General features: G+C 39.7%; 2 protein-coding genes across 5 annotated transcripts in view; both read left to right on the top strand.

Annotated features, from left to right (window-relative positions):
• ppp1r42 (protein phosphatase 1, regulatory subunit 42) overlaps window positions 1-12,568 on the top strand; it is a 231,429-nt gene extending 218,861 nt beyond the window's left edge. For all 4 annotated transcript variants that reach the window (XM_068030917.1, XM_068030915.1, XM_068030913.1 and 1 more), the window contains one exon: window positions 10,943-12,568. In XM_068030917.1, coding sequence (XP_067887018.1) covers window positions 10,943-11,017 — 75 coding nt within the window. In that variant the 3' untranslated portion in view covers window positions 11,018-12,568. The remainder of the gene's footprint in view (window positions 1-10,942) is intronic.
• A 4,676-nt stretch (window positions 12,569-17,244) lies between these two features.
• On the top strand, window positions 17,245-19,874 carry tcf23 (transcription factor 23). The gene is made up of 2 exons (XM_068030911.1): window positions 17,245-17,661; window positions 19,764-19,874. The coding sequence occupies exons 1-2, from the start codon at window positions 17,245-17,247 to the stop codon at window positions 19,872-19,874; spliced, it is 528 nt and encodes a 175-aa protein (XP_067887012.1).
• The last annotated feature ends 601 nt before the right edge of the window (window positions 19,875-20,475 follow it).

The raw sequence follows: 20,475 nt of genomic DNA, 5'->3' as shown, positions 1-20,475 counted from the left end.
TCCTTCAGTTTCGATGGTCTGAGAGCCCTCCTTTCAGGTGCTAACACACAGTTTCTCAGTTAGAGCAGTCTGTTTCAACTAAAAAGCCAGTTCAAAAGATAATTGCAACATTGTACATCTGGTCCGTTGCTGGGTAACCAGGATGCTTTGAAGCTGGTTGGTTCTCTCTCCGTATGGTTGTATCCAATGGCAATCAAAATGCACTTTCTCTAACTCCTGAGGCTTGCTGGTTCTTAAAGCATTACGGCTCCTTTTCCAGCCTTAAAGACATACCACATTCTTCCTGAAAAAAAAAATCTACAGGATCATAACAAATGGTATAACTACTGTTAGGAGGCCTATAAAGTACTCCCAACAGCATTTTCTGACTCTTGCTGTTCCTAATTTCCACCCGTAATGATTCTACTCCATGATCTTCTGAGCAAATTCCTTTCTCACTTGTGCCCTTATGTCATCCCTTACTATCAGGACTACCCTTCCTCCTTTGCCATTCTGTCTGTCTTCACGAAATATTGTGTACCCTGGGATACTTATTTCCCAACCTTGATTACCTTGTAACCATGTCTCTGTAATGGTGATTAGATCTAAACTATTTATTTCTATTATGCCACTAGTTCATCTACCTTATTGTGGATGCTTCATACATTCGGATAAAGAACCTTCAATTTCATTTTTATTAACTGCTATTCCTTGCATGGACCTTACTTGCTGGTGCACAATTCCTACTAAACTCTGTATCTCTTCCTGTTTCACTCTGCTTGTCTTTATCCACATTGCTAGATTGTTCTATGCCTCGACTTTTCTCTTTAGGTTTCTAAATCTCCCTCCACTACCTCCCGCCGTTAGTTTGAAGCCTCATTCACAAAATTTGCCAGGACACTGGCCCCAGTCTGGTTTAAGAGGAGTCCATCCTAATGGAACAGCTCTCTCTTTCCTGAGTACTGATGCTAGAGCCCCATGAATCAAAACCCCTTCTTCCCACACCACTCTTGAGCTATGCGTTTAATTCTCTAATCTACTTGACCCTATGCCAATTGGCGCGTGCTCAGTTACCAATCCTGAGATGATTACTATTGATGTTCTGCATTTTAATTTGGATCCTAAATCCTCAAACACTCTCAGCAAAACATCATTCCTAGATACCTATGTTGTTGATTCCTAACTGGATCCTCCCCCTCCAAGTCTCCAGCCGTGAGGAGATACCCTTAACCCTGGCACCGGGCAGGCAACATAACCTTCAGAGCTCTCGGTCGCAGCTGCAGGGAACAGTATCTATTCCCTGACTATACTGTTTCCTTTCACTACAACATTCTTTTTCACTCCCTCCATTTGAATGGCTTCCTGCACCATGGTCAGTTTGCTCATCCACCGTCCCGTTCTTGTTCAAATCCACACAGGTAGCAAGCACCTCATACCTGTTGGTCAGAGTCAAGGGCTGAGATTCCTCCATCACTACATGCTGGATCCACATCCCTGCAGTTGCATCCTCCTGACTATTTAACCTAAGGGTGACTGCCTCCTGGAATAAAGTGTCCAGGTAACTCTCCCCATCCCTGATGCTCTGCAATGTCTGCAACTCAGACTCCAGCTCAGCAACTCTCAGCTGAAGTTGCTCCAGCTGCAGACACTAACCGTGGATATGGTTGTCCGGTTCTGCAATGCATTCCACAGATTCCCACATGTTGCAGTCATGGCACACCACTATTCCTACCTTGTCCTATTTACACCTTCTCCTTTGTTATCTCATGCCCCACCCTCGCTTCACTTGCTTATAACCTTTTACATTTCTAATATTTGCTCGTTCTGAAGAAGGGTCACTGACCTGAAACGTTAACTCTGCTTCTCTCTCCACAGATGCTGCCAGACCTGCTGAGTATTTCCAGCATTTCTGTTTTTTTATTTTAGAGATACAGCACTGAAACAGGCCCTTCGGCCCACCGGGTCTGTGCTGACCAACAACCACCCATTTATACTAACCCTACAGTAATCCCATATTCCCTACCACCTACCTACACTAGGGGCAATTTACAACAGCCAATTTACCTATCACCTGCAAGTCTTTGGCGGTGGGAGGAAACCGGAGCACCCGGCGAAAACCCACGCGGTCACAGGGAGAACTTGTAAACTCCGCACAGGCAGTACCCTGAATCGAACCTGGGTCCCTGGAGCTGTGAGGCTGCAGTGCTAACCACTGTGCCACTGTGCCGCCCAATTATCTTGCTTTTATTCTTACCATATCTGTCTAACCTTATTTATTTATGTTTATTTAATTCGTCAATTAGTTATGAATTTACTCAACTAAAGTATACAGGGGCACAAAAGCTCTCTGGGAGCAGCTGCAGCTAGTTACTTAGGTAACTGGCTTAAACTGACTTTCAGAAGCCTGAATCAGTTGTTTTTCAGGAAATATAAAAGCAGGGCTTCCTCAGTGCTGCTTTGTCTGCACTGAGTTCTGCTTTGAGTGCACAGAGTGTAAAGTGGGAGTTTGGTGAGTGAGGGAGGTGCTCCTTTCTTTTTCTACCTTTTTTCAGCCTCCAGTAGCTGACTCTTGCTTCAGTACAGGAAAGGAAGCTGATTGGTGAGTAACTGGTAAGTTATTCTACTTATTCTAACTATAATAAATAGCTTTTAAAGTTAGAGTATGGCAGGTCAGCTCGGCCAAGTGGAATGTGCATCCTGCAGTATGTGGGAAGTCATTGCCGCACCATGTGTCTGAGTCAAATACATCTACAGGAAGTGTCACCGGCTACAGAAGCTTGAGCTCCAGGTTTCAGAACTCGAGTGGCGGCCGAAGTCACTGTTGTACACTGGTGGAGGGCTACGTGGATAGCATGTTTAGGGAGGTGGTCACACCGCAGGTTAAGAGCATGCAAGCAGAGAGAGAATAGGGTGACTGCCAGGCAGTCTAAGAGAACCAGGCAGGCAGTGCAGGAGTCCCTTAAGTTTATCTTGCTTGCTCATTGGTTTTCCATTTTGGATACTGGTGAGGGTGATGGTTCCTCAGGGGAGTGCAGGCAGAGCAAAGTCTGTGGCACCACGGGTGGCTCAGCTGCACAGGAGGTTAAGGAAGAAGAGTGGAAGAGCAGTAGTGATAGGGGATTCGATAGTCAGGGGATCAGACAGGTGTTTCAGCGGTAAACGTGATTCCAGGATGGTGCGTTGCCTCCCTAATGCCTGGGTCAAGGATGTCACAGAGTGGCTACAGGACATTCTTCTGAGGGAGGGTGACCAGCCAAAGGCCCACGTTGGTACCAATGACATAGGTAGAAAGAAGGATGAGGTCCTGAAAGAAGATTTTAGAGAGCTTGGAAGGAAATTAAAAAGCAGGACCTCAAGAGCAGTAATCTCAGAATTACTTCCAGTCCCAAGTGCAAGTGAGTATAGGAATAGAGAATTGAGCTGGAGAATTGGTGTAGGAGGGAGGGCATCAGATATCTGAGGCATTGGGACTGGTTCTGGGGCAGGTGGGACCTGTACAAGATGGATGGGCTGCACCTTAACAGGACCGGGACTAATATCCTAGCAGAGAGGTTTGCTATTGCTGTTGGGGAGGGTTTAAACTAGCTTGTCAGGGGGATGGGAACCTGAGAGATAGCTCAAATTGGAAGGAAGTAAGGCTGGTAACAGGAGGTAGAAAAGTAGAAAGCGATATTAGAAAGAAGGCAGGCGAAACAAAGGCAAGCATCAACAAGATTTAGAATGCAGAATAATGTCAAGAAGACAAGGTTAAGGGTGCTCTAGCTGAATGCATGCAGAATTTGCAACAAGGTAGATTTAAAGGCACAAATAGAGGTAAATGGGTATGATCTAATTGCCATTACGGAAACGTGGCTACAGGGTGACCAAGACTGGGAACTGAATATTCAAGGATATTCAACATTCAGGAAGGACAGGCAAAAAGGAAAAGGAGGTGGTGTTGCACTGATAATAAGGGACGGGATCAGTGCATTAGTAAGGGAGGATCTCAGATCGGAAGAACAAAATGTGGAATCTGTTTGGGTGGAGCTGAGAAACAGCAAGGGGCAGCAAACATTGGTAGGAGTTGTTTATAGGCCACCAAACAGTAGTGGTAATGTGGGGTATTAATCAGGAGATTAGAGAAGCATGTAGCATGGGTAATACAGTAATCATGGGTGATTTTAATCTGCACATAGACTGGGTAAACCTAATGAGCACTAATGCTGTGGAGGACAAGTTTCTGGAGTGTGTTAGGGATGGTTTTCTAGAGCAGAATGTTGAGGAATGACTAGAGAACAGGCTAATTTAGATCTAGTATTATGTAATGAGAAAGAGTTCATTAATAATCTTGTTGTAAAAGAACCTTTGGGGATGAGTGACAATAATATGATATAATTTTACATTATGTTTGACAGTGAGGTAGTTCAATCTGAAGCCAGGGTGTTAAATTTGAACAAAGGAAATTATGAAGGTATGAGGGGCAAATTGGCTGAGGTGGATTGGGAAAATACATTAAAAGGTATGACAGTACATAGGCAATTGATGGTCTTTAAAGAATTATTACATAGTTTACAGCAACTATACATTCCTTCAAGTTACAAAAGCCCCAAAAGTAAAGGCAGTCAACCGTGGCTAACAAAGGAAGTTAATGATTGTACAAGATTAAAAGAAAAGGCCTTTAAAGTTGCCAGAAATAGTAGTAAACTTGAGGATTGGGAGGATTTTAGAATACAGCAAAGGAGGTCCAAGAAACTGAAAAAGAAAGGGAGAATAGAATATGAATGTAAACTAGCAAAAAACATAAAAATGGACTGTAAAAGCTTCTATAGGTATGTAAAGAGGAAATGTTTGGCTAAGACAGATCAGGAGAATTTATAATGGGGAATAGAGAAATGGCAGAGATATTAAATGATTACTTTGTGTCTGTCTTCACTGAGGAAGATACAAGAAATCTTCCAGAATTATAGATGCAAGGGACTAGGGAGAATGAGGAATTGAAGGAAATTTGTATTAGTAAGAAGGTTGTATTGGAGAAATTAATGGGGCTGAAGGTTGATAAGTCCCCGGGACTTAACAACTTCAGAGAGACAGGAGCACAGCCCAAGGAGTGAAGGTTCAAAAAGTGCGCCAAACCAGAGTCGGAGACAGAGAGAGAGAGGAGCACAGCCCGAGGAGCGGAAGTTCAAAAAGCGTGCCAAACCAGAGTCGGAGACAGAGAGAGAGAGGAGCACAGCCCCAAGGAACGGAGGTTCAAAAAGCACGCCAACCCAGAGTCGGAGACAGAGAGAGAGAGGAGCACAGCCCCAAGGAACGGAGGTTCAAAAAGCACGCCAACCCAGAGTTGGAGACACAGAGAGAGAGGAGCACAACGGGAGCAGCAGGAGCGGAGCCGGGGAATAAAATCGAAAAGTGACATCAGAGTGGCATCACAATCAACAAAGAGAGCAGGGAAGAAGCTACCTGTTTGGTAAGTGATTAAGGTCCATTCTAATCCTAACATTTAAATAGTAAAGGAACTAGTGGTAGGCTTAATAAAATATATTAACAAAAAGGAAAATAAAAGAAATAATTGAATAAATAAATAGTTAATTACAACTTTAGATTGTAGTGGGTAGTGTTTAGAGTAGAACAAGGCCCCTAGCGTAATTAGTATTTTTTAATTAAAGTGAGTAATTATGTAATCTAAAGGTAAGTCATGGCAGGAAATCTCACACCCATGATATGCTCCTCCTGCGCTATGTGGGAAATCAGGGATGCTTCCAGTGTCCCTGATGACCATGTGTGCAGGAAGTGTATCCATCTGCAGCTACTGGCTACCCGCATTACGGAGCTGGAGCTGCTCGTGGATTCACTATGGAGCATCCGCGATGTTGAGATCATTGTGGATAGCACGTTTAGCGAGGTGGTCACACCACAGCCAAATGCTGCAAAGGCAGAAAGGGAATGGGTGACCACCAGGCAGAGTAGAGGAAGGCAAGTAGTGCAGGAGTCCCCTGTGGCCATCTCCCTCTCTAACAGATATACCACTTTAGATATTGTTGGGGGAGATGGCTCACGGGAAAACAGCAAGAGCCACGTTCATGGCACCATGGGTGGTTCTGCTGCACAGGAGGGGAGGATGAAGAGTGGCAGGGTTATAGTGATAGGGGATTCAATCGTAAGGGGAACAGACAAGCGTTTCTGCGGCTGCAAAAGAGACTCCAGGATGGTATGTTGCCTCCCTGGTGCTAGGGTCAAGGATGTCTCCGAGCGACTGCAGGATATTCTGAGCGGGGAGGGTGGGCAGGCAGTTGTCATGGTACATATCAGTACCAATGACATAGGTAACAAAAGGGATGAGGTCCTGCAAGCTGAATATAGGGAGTTAGGACATAAATTAAAAAGTAGGACCTCAAAGGTAGTAATCTCAGGATTACTATCAGTTCCGTGTGCTAGCAAGAGCAGAAATAGCAGGATATATCAGGTGAATACATGGCTGAAGAAATGGTGTAGGGGGAGGGATTCAAATTCCTGGGACATTGGGACCGGTTCTGGGGAAGGTGGGACCAGTACAAGTTGGACGGGTTGCATCTAGGCAATTTCCTCCGTTGGGGGGGTGGGGGCTTGGTTGGTTTGCTAGGGCTTTCGGGGAGGGTTTAAACGAGAATGGCAGGGGGATGGGAATCTGAGCAGGGAGACAGAGGAGGGGGAATTAAGGATAGAAATGAAGGACAGAAAGTTGAGAAGCAAAAGTGGAAGGCAGAGAAAACAAGGGCAAGAAACAAATGGGGCCATAGTGCAAAATAAAGCTAAGATGACTGTCAATGTTAGAAAAACAAGTCTAAAGGCAATGTGTCTTAATGCACAGAGCATTCGCACGCAATAAGGTGGATAAATTAACAGCACAAATAGATATAAACAGGTATGATATAGTTGTGATTACAGAGACATGGCTGCAGGGTGACCAAGGATGGGAACTGATCATCCAGGGGTATTCAATATTTAGGACGGACTGGGAAAAAGGGAACGGAGGAGGGGTAGCGTTGTTAGTAAAGGAGGAAATCAATGCAATAGTGAGGAAGGATATTGGCTCGGAAAATCATGCTGTGGAATCTGTATGGGTGGAGTTAAGAAACACCAAGGGGCAGAAAATGTTGGTTGGGATTGTCTGTGGGCCCCCAAATAGTAGTGGAGATGTAAGGGATGGCATTAAACAGGAAATTAGAGATGCATGCAATAAGGGTACAACTGTAATCATGGGTGACTTTAATCTGCATATAGATTGGTCAAACCAAATTAGCAATAATACTGTGGAGGAGGATTTCCTGGGGTGCATATGTGATGATTTTTTAGACCAATATGTTGAGGAACCAAGTAGAGAACAGTCTATCCTAGACTGGGTATTGTTCAATGAGAAAGGATTAATTAACAATCTTGTTGTGTGGGGTCCCTTGGCAAGGAATGACCAATACATGATAGAATTCTCCATTAAGATGGAGAGTGAAGTAGTTGAATCTGAAACTAGGGTCCTGAATCTAAATAAAGGAAACTACGAAGGTATGAGGCGTGAATTGGCTATGGTAGATTGGGGAACTTTACTAAAAGGGTTGACAGTGGATAGGCAATGGATAATATTTAAAGAACATGTGCATGAACTACAACAATTATTCATTCCTGTCTGGTGCAAAAATAGGGAATGTATTAAATCCAAAGAGGAGGCATATACAATTGCCAGAAAAAGCAGCAAGTCTGAGGATTGGGAGCAGTTTAGAATTCAAAAAGGAGGACAAAGAGGTTGATTAAACCAGGGGAAAATAGAGTATGAGAGTAAACTTGTGGGGAACATAAAAACTGACTGTAAAAGCATCTATAAATATAGGAAGAGAAAAAGATTAGTGAAGACAAATGTCGGTCCCTTACAGTCAGAAATGGGGGAATTTATTATGGGGAACAAAGAAATGGCAGAATAATTATACACATACTTTGGTTCTGTCTTCACATAGCAGGACACAAATAACCTCCCAGAAATGTTAGGGAAAAAAGGGTTTAATGGGTGAGAGGAACTGAAGGAAATCAGTATTCGTAAAAAAATAGTGCTCTGGAAATTAACGGGGTTAAAGGCTGACAAAATCCCCAGGGCCTGATAATCTATATCCCATAGTACTAAAGGAAGTGGCCCTGGAAATAGTGGATGCATTGGTGGTCATCTTCCAAAATTCTATAGACTCGAGTAGTTTCTACAGATTGGAGGTGGCAAATGTAACCTCACTATTTAAGAAAACAGGGAACTACAGACATGTCAGCCTTACATCAGTAGTTGGGAAAATGCTAGAATCCATTCTACAGGATATGATAAATGGCCATTTGGATAATAATGATCTGATTGGGCATAGTCATCATGGATTTATGAATGAGAAATCATGTTTGACGAACCTGTAGGAATTTTTTGAGGATGTTACTAACAGAATTGAGCAAGGGGAATCAGTGAATGTAGTAAACTTGGATTTTCAGAAGGCTTTTGATAAGGTCCCCCACAGGAGATTGGTTAGCAAAATTAAAGCACATGGGATAGGAGATAATATACTGGCATGGATTAAGGATTGGTTAACAGGCAGAAAACAAAGAGTAGGAATAAATGGGTCATTCTTGCTTTGGCAGGCTGTGACTCGTGGGGTACCGCAAGGATCAGTACTTGGGCCCCAGCTGTTCACAATATATGTCAATGATTTGGATGTGGGGACCAAATGCAATATTTCCAAGTTTGCTGATGACACAAAACTAGGTGGGAGTGTGTGGGGAGGAAGATACAATGCAGCTTCAAGGGGATTTGGACAGACTTAGTGAGTGGGCAAGAACATGGCAGATGGAATATAATGTGGAAAAATGTGAGGTTATCCACTTTGGTAGAAGCAGCAGATGTGCAGAGTATTTGTTAAAGGGGAAGAGATTATAAAGTGTCTATGTACAAAGGGACCTAGGTGTCCTTGTCAATAAGTCACTGAAAGCTAACATGCAGGTGCAGCAAGCAATTAGGAAGGCTAATGGTATGTTATCCTTTATCGCAAGAGGATTTGAATAGAGGAGTACTGAAAGTCTTGCTTCAATTTTATAGGATAAAAACAAGAAATGCTGGAAATACTCAGCAGGTCTGGCAGCATCTGTGGATAGAGAAGCAGAGTTAACATTTCACTGACCTGAAACTGGTCCTGTATTCTCCAAAGTTTTGAAGAATGAGAGGTGATCTCATTGAAACCTACCAAATACTTAAAGGGAAAGACAGGGTCGATGCAGGTAATATGTTTCCCCTAGTTGGGCAGCCTAGAACCAGGGAACACAATTTCAAAATAAGGGGGAAGCCACTTAGAACTGAAATGAGGAAACATTTCTTTACTCAGACGGTTGTGAATCTTTAGAATTCTGTACCCCAGAGGGCTGTGGAAGCTCAGTCATTGAGTATGTTTAAAGCAGAGATTGACAGTTTTTAAAAATAAAAATGACATAAAGGGATGTGGGGAGAGTGTGGGGAAAAGGCATTGAAGTAGATGATCAGCCATGATCATATTGAATGACGGGACAGGCTCGATGGGCTGAATGGCCTACTCCTGCTCCTATGTTCCTAATGTTCCTAAAGTAATAGCAAGTTAGAGTCCTTAGCTTGCAGATAAAAGAACACACCAGCTACTGGAGGTTGAACAAAAAGGTATGAAAAGCAACATCTCTTTCCCCCTCTGCATTGAATTCCAAACCGGACCAAAATCCTGATGTTACACTCTGTTCTCAAAGCACACTGTTGTTGGCTTCACCAACGCCTTGATTTTAAAATTCTCATTCCTGTGTACACATCCCTCCATGGCCCTGCCCTTTTCTATCTCTGTGAGCTCCTGCATGCCTGCAGCCCTCAGGAAACTCTGTGTTTTTCCAACTCTGGCCTCTTGTGCATTCCCCACATCCTTTGCCCCACCAGTGCATTCAGCTGTCTCGGCCCTATGCTCTGGTTTTCCCTGTCTAGGCCTCTCCACACCTCTCCTCCTTTAACATGCTTTTAAAAATGTACTTCGAACAAAACTTCTGGTCACCTATCCTAATGTCTCCTTCTTTGGCTCCATATCATTTTTTCTAATTATGATCCTGTGCCTTGAGATCCAATGCTTTGAGACATTTTGTTACCTTTAAGACGCTATATAATCGCGAGTCATTGTTGATTCCTATTTTGCATCAGTACGTTTTCGAATGAAAAGCAGAAGTTTATGGTCTCTTTTGTACTGCACTTTAGCATAGCTATGTTGTTTTTACTAGGTATCCATACTTCCAATGAATTTAAATTTCAGTGATTGAAAGTGGAATTCTAGGTGTGTGCATGTTTGCACATAAGTACAAAAATGTTGTTGCGACAGTCCTAATAGCAGCTCGGTGGTATAGTTAAGGTGCTTCTTGCTGTGAACAGATATTGTAATTAATTGTCTGAGCTGTTTCCGACTCGATACCTGCATCGTTAATGTATTTTTATGCTCAGCAAGTCAAATTTAGGTTTAAAGTTGTGGTATTATACTCTTTGCAAACTCGCCTCGACCGATCTTTTTTCACTGAACCCAATTTTCATAGTGGAATTGACAGCAAATTACTGGCTGCTTTTACATTTATGAAATTGAGTAAGCTAATAAGGGATAGGCGTTTAGTTTAGAGATACAGCACTGAAACAGGCCCTTCGGCCCACCGAGTCTGTGCCGACCATCAACCACCCATTTATACTACACTAATCCCATATTCCTACCACATCCCCACCTGTCCCTATATTTCCCTACCACCTACCTATATTAGGGGCAATTTATAATGGCCAATTAACCTATCAACCTGCAAGTCTTTGGCATGTGGGAGGAAACCGGAGCACCCGGAGGAAACCCACGCGTTCCTAAATTTCATCACAAAACAGGCGTGTTTGTTCCTTTAGTTAATTGTTCATTATTTTAAAAAGTGTGTTGAAAATTGCATCTTTCTTTCACCACAGAAATACGGTTTAAGGAAATCTACCGCCTCACTGTCAGTACAGAATATTGCTCAACCTCAAGCCCAACGTCACTGATGCTGCAAACAGAGTGATCGAAGATCCAAACAACATAATCACTGTTCACTGATATTGGAAAATATTCAAAAGACATCAGTCATATTTGGTTTTGAAAGCTTATGAATGTTATTTTTACTCAATTTTAATTTCAATAACTTTTGTGATATCGAAGTACTTTGTCATTTTTTTTCAAAAAATCCTTTTTAACATTAAAGTTGGGCAAATTCATATAAGTGGATACATTGTAACATATACTAAACGTTTTATTAGCAAAGAGCTACACGATGTGTATTCATTATTATCGTTGTAATGAAAAAGTCCAGCATGTTTCTACTTTAGTATCCTTTGTTCAATAATATTAAAGTATGATGATTAACTCTGCCACAATAGAATTCTTGTTATGCGTTCAATTGAGTTCCTTGCTCGGTGATAAAGCAAAATAATTGATGTGATACTTCGACGCAAGGAGAATGAACACTTCTGCAGAGTTCAGACTAACTTGGCTAAACGCCGAGCTGTACTGCTGCTAGTCTTGCTTTCAGATTCAACTGATTGCTGCACCTTTGCTTCAGCTTGTTTTTTAAAATATATTTTTAGTTCTGTATGTATGAAAACTGAACGTCACAGTATATAAAACCCCATAAACAATAAATGAAAAAATAAAGTGCAGAAACTTAGAGTGAAACATTACAATAACCTTTTCCGCTATTAACGACATGTGGGAAATCCTTTATATCTTCGATTGTTTAGAATAAATGGATCAACAATATAACAAGCATTTCAAGGTTACTGCGCTTAAGAAAAATAAACGGTTGTTACAGTAGTCAGGACTATTTGGGGCCCCATTGTACTGAACCATGAAAAAGAATAGATATGCTTGCGCTTATTTAGTGTCTTATCGCGTTGTCCAAAGTGTCAAAGGAGTGAATTACTTTTTGAAGCGTTGTTACTGTTATTTAGACAATCATTTAACAAATTAGACTATTTGGATACATTTTATAAGGAAATGTTATTGTTCAAATTGCACGTTTAAATCCATAAATTGTACACACAATATAACGTTTTATCATATACGCCCGCTTTCCGTAATTCCTACTGTGAATAAATGCAAAACGAGAACAGTTAGTATTCCTTTTATCAAAGATGAACTACACAGCAGTAAAAAAAGTTGTTTGTCAGTAATTTTTAACATTTTCCGGGTAAATGAATCATGTTCTTGATTTTAAGAAACTTACAATAAATTGCTTTCATGATTTTGAATATAAAACAAACATAAAAATGGTTTTCATAGAAAATGAATCATGAAAAACATTGTATTACGTTAAGTGGGCTGAATTGATAACTCATGAGCAACAAAATCACCAGTAAGTTATATTCGATATTGGGGCTGGGAAATAGATCTATCTCACAGTTCCTCCGTATTTTTGTTTATATCACCAGTTAGGCATTTGATATAAATGAAGTAAATTAGTTGTAAATATTACTATTGCTAAACAGCATTGGCACTAGTTACGCTCATACTTTTTTTATTTTTCGATCAAAAATATCATGCATATTCCAAAGGCAATGCCATCAGATGTAGTATGAAATATGTTAAACCATATATCTGTGTGCCCTTTATCCAATTAAAATGATTGTTCTATTTTAACTTCAAATCGAAACTTGAAAAGTGATTATACAAGTTCCATTGCTTTCCAAGTTAATGTCGATACCCATTATCCACCTGGGTATAGTGAAGAATAAATTGTTGCTTTGAATTAATTATTTCATACATACATACGTGTTATTTTAACAGGCTCTATATTTCTATTTATGCAGCCGGTTTACAATTGTTACCACTGAATGATTTGGATTTGTATTGTTTTGCAAACTGTTGATTTAACCAAACCGTAATAGGCAGTGTACCCAGATGTATACAAAGCACTGGCTATTCTAAACTTTCCTGCATGAGTTTTCGCAATTTTTTCTTAGCGATCTTACTCCCGCCATCAGAATCCCTCCACCCAAAGAAAGTATCTGACATTGTTTACTTTGGAGTCTATATAGACAGTGGATAGTCTTTGCACGTTGACTCAGTTACCCACGAATACTCTAGGCCGTTTAAAAAAAGGAAAAATGTGTTTGATGTAGCCATTTTACATTTCTTAACATCCATTTCTGACGAATTATAAAGATGATACATGCCTGAAAAGTTTTGGTGTATACTATTTATTAAAGATCTTAGTTTACGTGAGACGTTACCTTAAGTGTTTTTCACAAAAACTGACCGTTCTGTTATCACACTAAGTCAATTTCTATCTTCTACAGCGAACCTTACAAAATTCATACACTGCTATTTTATTGTGATAATCCCAACTGAAAAGCTTGTCTTAGAAGAATACAATTGCTGTTTTTGTATTTTAAAGGCTATATCGTTATAATGTCACGAGTTGAACGTCATGGGTTTAAGGGAATTAATTTTGCCAGGAATTATACGCTGCTTTGCATTGATATTGATTAGATCGGTTCAGAGAAATTTGGAGTAAGATTTTTGCACTCACAGATAGCTAAGCAAAAAATAATTCTAGGGAGAAGGGCTGCATCAAGTTAGCTAATGGAACCGATTAATTCTGGAACTGAGTTATTACTTCGCATTGAATATAATATTAAGTATGACACAAATATTGTTGAGACCCCATTCCCTACATATAATAAATGTGTTACAAATTTCCAAACATTGTATGGAATAATTGAGAGCGCGATCGGTTCTGTCTCGAAGAGTTAGCTGGGTTTTGTTTTATATAATCAGAAGGACCATCTGTTTATATTCATCTGAAACACTATCTTCTTGATGCATTCCATTAAACTAGTAAAGCATTCATTTCAATTGAATATTTAAAGAAATTGAGAACAGATATATTTGAATAACGATTTTAAAACAAAAGGATCATGAACGATAACCAACATAAAAAGAGAAAATACTGGAAGCGCTCGGCAAGTCAGGCAGAATCTGTGGAGAGAGAAACAAGGGTTACTTTTTCGCGCAGAAGACCTGTCACCAGGACTAGCCGATTTGGAATTGCCAAAACAGCTATTTTTTCCTCGTGCCAGCTGTTTTGCTGGCATGCTTAAAATTTATATGCTCATCTAATTTCTGCGAATTGGTGGATCGATATTTCTGTTGTTACTATATATCCGCTGTAAATATTGTGCAGAACAAACAGGATATACCATTTAATCTGTTAGCAAAAAAGACAGAAAAAGTGGAAGAATTAGTGTTTTTAATCGTAACCTCCTGTAAAAATATTTAAAATTTGCTGCACGTTTTCATTTTATTCTGCTGTCTATAACTCGTTTCGTTTTGCTTAATAAATATTTACCGACTTTTATCCTAGCCTAAACAATGAACGTTTAAAAGTTCTCTTTTTCGAAAGCGTCTGTGTTTATTGTAAGCTGCTTTAATTTTGTTGCCACAAATTTTACCAGTATAATAAGAGCGACTTCATGTATTCTCGATAAGTTGGCGTCAAAACATTTCATGAAAGCCTTGTTGATTTCTCGAATGTACGTGATAATTGTTTTTGGAGAGGGAATACTATTTCGCTTTGGAGGTTGAGTTCACACTATGTAGATAATTACGGAAAATGCTCCAGTATTTTTTTTTGGCCAACTGCTCTAATTATCTTACTTGAAGCATCTCAATATGAACCGCTAAGAGCTCGATCACACTTTCACCAACTGTCCCCAAAGATTTGTCGCCAAATATACTGCGGTACGCCAATATCCTGATGGTAATCTAATTTACTGCTGGTATTCTATACGGGCGGCGCAGTGGCGCAGTGGCTAGCACCGCAGCCTCACAGCTCCAGGGACCCGGGTTTGATTCTGGGTACTGCCTGTGCGGAGTTTGCAAGTTCTCCCTGTGTTTGCGTGGGTTTTCTCTGGGTGCTCCGGTTTCCTCCCACAAGCCAAAAGACTTGCAGGTTGGTAGGGAAATTGGCCATTATAAATTGTCACTAGTATAGGTAGGTGGTAGGGAAATAGAGGGACAGGTGAGGATATGGCAGGAATATGGGATTAGTGTAGGATTAGTATAAATGGGTGGTTGATGGTCGGCACAGACTCGGTGGGCCGAAGGGCCTGTTTCAGTGCTGTATATCTAAACTAAACTAAACTTTAAAACATCTAATCCGAATGCATTAAATATATTTCTTCCATTCCAATATGAAACAAAATGCTGCGGTGATTCTTTTTCCTCCCCAAACGTTGGAGAATTAATTTATAATAATTGACTCTTTTTTATTAATTATGACGTTCAAAATAAGTCAAAACTAATTGGTAAAGGCATTGCTACTCCGACACTGAAAATCGCCTCTTTTCGGTTTTATTGGCATATAATACATAACATAGAGGATAAGAGCTCAATTGCCAGGTAACAAGTTATCTCATCGTTTTTCCAAAATTCTGCTATGGCGAACTATTGTCATCTATTTTATTGTGTCAAGTTGCAAAAACGCTCGATATTTTGTTTACCTGATTTTTGGGATTTCATTCAAGTAATTATTACTCTGCGTTATCTGTCAGCCTATCTAATAAAATGTAAGAATATTCTTCACTTATTAATTTATCATTAAAAATTTCACTGGTTTACAGTTTAAAACCGTACGTAATAAGCAAAGATCCACATAACAAGCCAAATATAATGCAATGTCTGCTTCCATTACTGCAGCACAATCTGTTGGAAGTAGACTCCACATTATTCTCGGCGATGTACACTTACCAAAAGAGATTGGAAATGAAACCATGTATAACTTTAATTGACGAGTCAACATCAGATGGGAAGAACTAATTTGGCTGGCAACTCGAAAGAAAATGAAAATTCGTCTTTTCTGGCAATATAATTTGATACTAATTATCAAAAAAGGATTTTGTCTGCGAGAGTTATTACATCATCCTTATAGCAAAAATCTTTACTGCAGCCAATACTAAAACAAGATAAACATACACTTGATGAATTGTGCTTTTGGAAAGAGGACATCAATTAACATTCTGGAAGAGTCACTGTGATTAATTTATGGTTTTATGAAGCATTTCCTACTCTTTGCACTCAGATTGCTGTGGCGAACTAGGCAGATAAAGATACTTTGGTCTGCTGTTAAAAATTGTCAAAGCTTTACTGTTTGTAATATTTCAGTTTGGTTGGTAAAACATAATTTATGCCAGTTATTAACTGCGTTGTTAAAACTTACGTTCAATGTTAAGATGTGATTAAAACTTTCTTTTTTTGCTTAAATGCAATCTACGTTGGTCATAAAATAGGATGTGGCCTCTTTAAAGAGGTTGGCATGGGTGTCCCATTACTTGTTAGTGAGTAGTGGCTACACAGTGATTTATTGGTTTTCAGTGAAGAAACTGTCAGCGCTTTGTGCTGTCAATGAGTGGCTCCAGAGGCTGCAGGGCTCATTCAGGTGTGCACTCAACGCTCTCCGCCAGCAGTGCTCGAAGCTGAAATCATTACAAGCGTTGCTTTATAAAAGGTTCATCTTAGTGGATAGAACGGGTCCATTCCTGAATTCTAACCAGCAGGAGAACACGCTTCGACATGGAAAGCTAGTCATAGCGTCTGAGCCAGCCCTATACAACATATGGGTGTATTCGTCGTTCCATTGGCGCAAAAAGGTAATTTTCAAAGGCTAATTATATAACACACTCGAGCGCGTCTCTCTATCAGTGTGCATGTAGGATCACTAGACATGTTCACATTTATGATTAATTGTTTTGCTTTTAGAAAGAGGACATCAGCTAACATTGTGTCGCTGAGTCTCTATGAATAATTTATGGTTTTATGAAGCACTTCCTACTCGTTGCACGCGGATTTCTGAATGCAATCCATATAGTGCACAATAAGGCATGTTTCTTCGTTTTTCAAAACGTTTACAGACCGCTGGAAACCGATTGGTTCGTCCGTATGAAATGTGCACAGCACAAAAACCGTCGGGTAGTATATTAGTAACCAGCGATTGTGCAACTGGATATCGAAGTATAACTTATTTAATTGTGTAACTTTTTTACTACAATAAAATACATAATATACTAAAATGCTTTGGACACTGACTAAATTTGGAACTTACTAGGATAGTGGAAATCACAAAGAAATGCATATATCTTAAAATAATTTTAGCATGTTGCAGTTTGAAAAATTAAATCAGTTCGTTTAAAACAAAAATTGAATTTGTGTTTGTTTTCAGGTTGACGTTTTCCGGGGAATGGTTCAGCCTAAGAAAAGTCCAATGGATTCCGCTGCTGTTCCAAAGGCCATGATCGAGGACAGCTCCGGTTCCGGCACGGATCTTGACTCTTCGATCTGTCCCACTCGAAAACACTCGGAATTGGCCTCTCGCTCGAAGGTGGTGCGTACCAGGGGCAGGCCTGCAGCAGCAAACGCAGCCCGGGAGCGTAGTCGAGTACAAACCCTGCGGCATGCCTTCTTAGAGCTACAAAAAACTTTACCCTCAGTCCCTCCGGACACCAAACTATCCAAACTGGACGTCCTAATCCTGGCTACCACCTACATTGCACATATGACCCGTACCCTAGAAGAAAGTCTGGAGGAGGGAGAAGGTCGGAGATCTGCTGAGTTCATGCACTCCCTCAAAGTGGACGGATATCTGCACCCAGTCAAAGTAAGAACTCAGCAATACCCCTCTTTATTGTGAAAGGGATTTAAAAATTGTCTCAAGCAACCTCGTCCGAATCTAGTTATGCGTTTTAATCATCTGTTAAATGTTTATACTATCATGGTAATTCTTTCAAGCACTGATCCTTTCAGCCTTCAAAATTCAGACCATTTTCAATAATCACGCGAAGCATAAGCCCGTTAATTTAATATTATAAATGAAAATGAGAGGTATATAGAATATTTTTCTTCCATACATTTCTGTCAAAATGAATTTAGCATGCCATGGGCTTTCATCGGGCTGCTTTGGCTAAAACAATTGCTCGCAAGTCTAAGGATGCTGAATGTCCATCAAGAACACAAAGACATCTGCGTAACTTTCAGTGACTATTTGATGCACGTGTAGAAAAAAAACTCTTCCCATACTCCTGTACGCAGTTGAACTATAATTTTTGAAAACAGGTTCACATTTCACTTTTAGACTTTCCAAAACCATAAAGTTAACAATCTGCGACAATTACTCTACACACTGACTACTTCCAGGGTAATGTTTGCAGATAATGCTGTAGCTGGCTAGTATAGAAATTACATAAAATGAGTTTATCATCTAAAATGACTTGATGCTCTAAATTTAGACCTTTTGACATTTTGCACTATAAGCTCAAAACTGTGCACCTTTCCTGAACGTATCCCCAATTTCTAACATTTAGGAATGAAAGTAGCAATTTTTTGTAAAAAAAGTGTCCATGTTTTTAGAATTATAGAATATTCCGACATTTTACAGGTGACTTTTTGGAAATGCTGATAACAGATACATGGATTTGGCTTTAAAATGCACCAAAACTAAAATTTAAGTATTTTGGAGCTCCATCCCGGGTAGAAAACGTTTGTGAAAACAAAACTTACCCTCATGTATATGATTTTTTTTCTTTTTTAAAGAAGAGTATAGATACAGAACTTGAAAATATTCCTGTCTTGTCTATCATACATTTAGTTTTCGGCACTTAATCCGATTCAAATTGTTAATTGATAACAAATATAGTTAACGCTAATAAGTAGAAAAATACAGAGTAATGTCAATTTAACGACGATGAACGATGCCCGAAATCATCCAAAATGATGGTAATTCCAATATATTGGAGAGTATTTTATCACAACTTTTTATTTCAGTGATCGATGTTGATCCTGCTAATTGTTGTTTTAACCTATCCTCTCCGATTGTTCCATTTTAATATGTTTCTAACAATTTGAATCCAGTTCTGTACAACATGAAACATTATTGTTTAAATTGCATAGCATATAACCTTTACAGTATTTGCAAGGAGGAAATTATTTGCATTACATATCACACAAATGATGTTTTCTAACATTAGTCACTTTAAAAAAATGAGCCGAAAATCACACAAAGGTCATTATGAAGGTTCGTCGCTCTGGACTTTCAAGTATCAGCACATAGCTATCAAAGCAGACAAGAATGATAAACTATAAATATGACTCAAAAGACAGGAATGATACAGCTCTTTTAGATAAAACTCAACTTCCTAAACGCTTAGTGCCTGTTTCCCCCCCCCCCCCCCCCAGTATCATTAATAGCTCTGTTGTGCATAATACCGTTGCATATATGTATTACATTCAATTGGTGAGGTGTGAATTTGTAACTTCATTGTTTACACGAGAACTGGAAACCATCTCAACAACAAAATGAAAGCGTTCAGAAAATGTGGGGTTGTGGATGGAGTTGAGGAGCTGAGTGGATTGTACCGATCTTTTTAGTTAATCAGGTTTCCTCTGTAGAGCCATGTGTAGTTTCACATTTGGATGAAAATTGGTATACAGCAGTTAAAAGAAAATACGAAGAATGTCCCAACAATTCTAAACAACGTTTCTTATTCAATAGTACTCAACATTTCAAATCACCGAATTCTTATTTAACTTGTACACCCATGTATGCGTTAGTTCCAGAACAGTTTCGCTGCAACAAACGGGAATGGTCAAAAATCCAAATAAAATTAATGCAGAGATACGCAAATTGTCGATTAAAATCTAGCAATCTCCCAGACACAAAGCAACAAACAAGTAATAAATATATTTTTTGTTCTTGAATTTCAGAAGTGGCCGATGCGATCCAGGTTGTACGTCGGTGCAACAGGGCAATTTCTAAATTCGGGTCAATCAGAGAATCATTCTCAAGGAGAGACGACCAGCCCTGATCCGGTCTAAACTGGGATATTTCGCAAAACCCATTGCATGGTGTTTATACTTATTAGAATCAACTACTATTGCCAACTTCACCGCTGCTATTTTGATTGAATTCTTTGAAGAGCAAACTATCCATCTTCAAGATACTCAAAGAAATTAGCAAACAAGATATATAACTGAATGCAATTATTGAAATAAATGTGGCGTATTTGAAATTGATCTACAATATTGTTTATTGTTAAGTATATTCAAGTTTTGTCTCCAAATATTTCGCGATTTATGAGCTAGGTTATTTGTAGAATATGTTTGTAAATATCAGTTGACGATATGTACATGGACTGTGCTAAGACCATCCTCCCATCCATTTCTTGTCAATGAACTCTGAAATGCCGACAAAGAAGTATTAACGCTTGCAAATTTGTGAGATGCTGAAGTTAACGCTTCCAATTCACGTGCTTCTCGGCCTAATGGTGCTGAAAGGATTGGGTTTGGTTTCTCGAAATGAAGTCTCGGCTTGGCTGATTGGCTATGCACTTTCAATTTCAATAGGTTTGCACTAAATACAAGAATGAACAAATAACAGCAAAATACTGTTGTGCACAACCGGGTACTGTGGATGTGT

Source organism: Heterodontus francisci, chromosome 5 (assembly GCF_036365525.1).
Source record: "Heterodontus francisci isolate sHetFra1 chromosome 5, sHetFra1.hap1, whole genome shotgun sequence".
In the NCBI taxonomy this organism is placed as follows: domain Eukaryota; kingdom Metazoa; phylum Chordata; class Chondrichthyes; order Heterodontiformes; family Heterodontidae; genus Heterodontus; species Heterodontus francisci.
Note: the sequence above shows the minus strand (reverse complement) of the source record. Positions and strands in the feature narration are given on the sequence as shown.

Coding starts and splice junctions, on each gene's coding strand:
- tcf23 (XM_068030911.1), top strand. CDS start 17,245: ATGGTTCAGCCTAAGAAAAGTCCAATGGATTCCGCTGCTGTTCCAAAG. Junction 17,662..19,763: donor GATATCTGCACCCAGTCAAA/GTAAGAACTCAG, acceptor CTTGAATTTCAG/AAGTGGCCGATGCGATCCAG.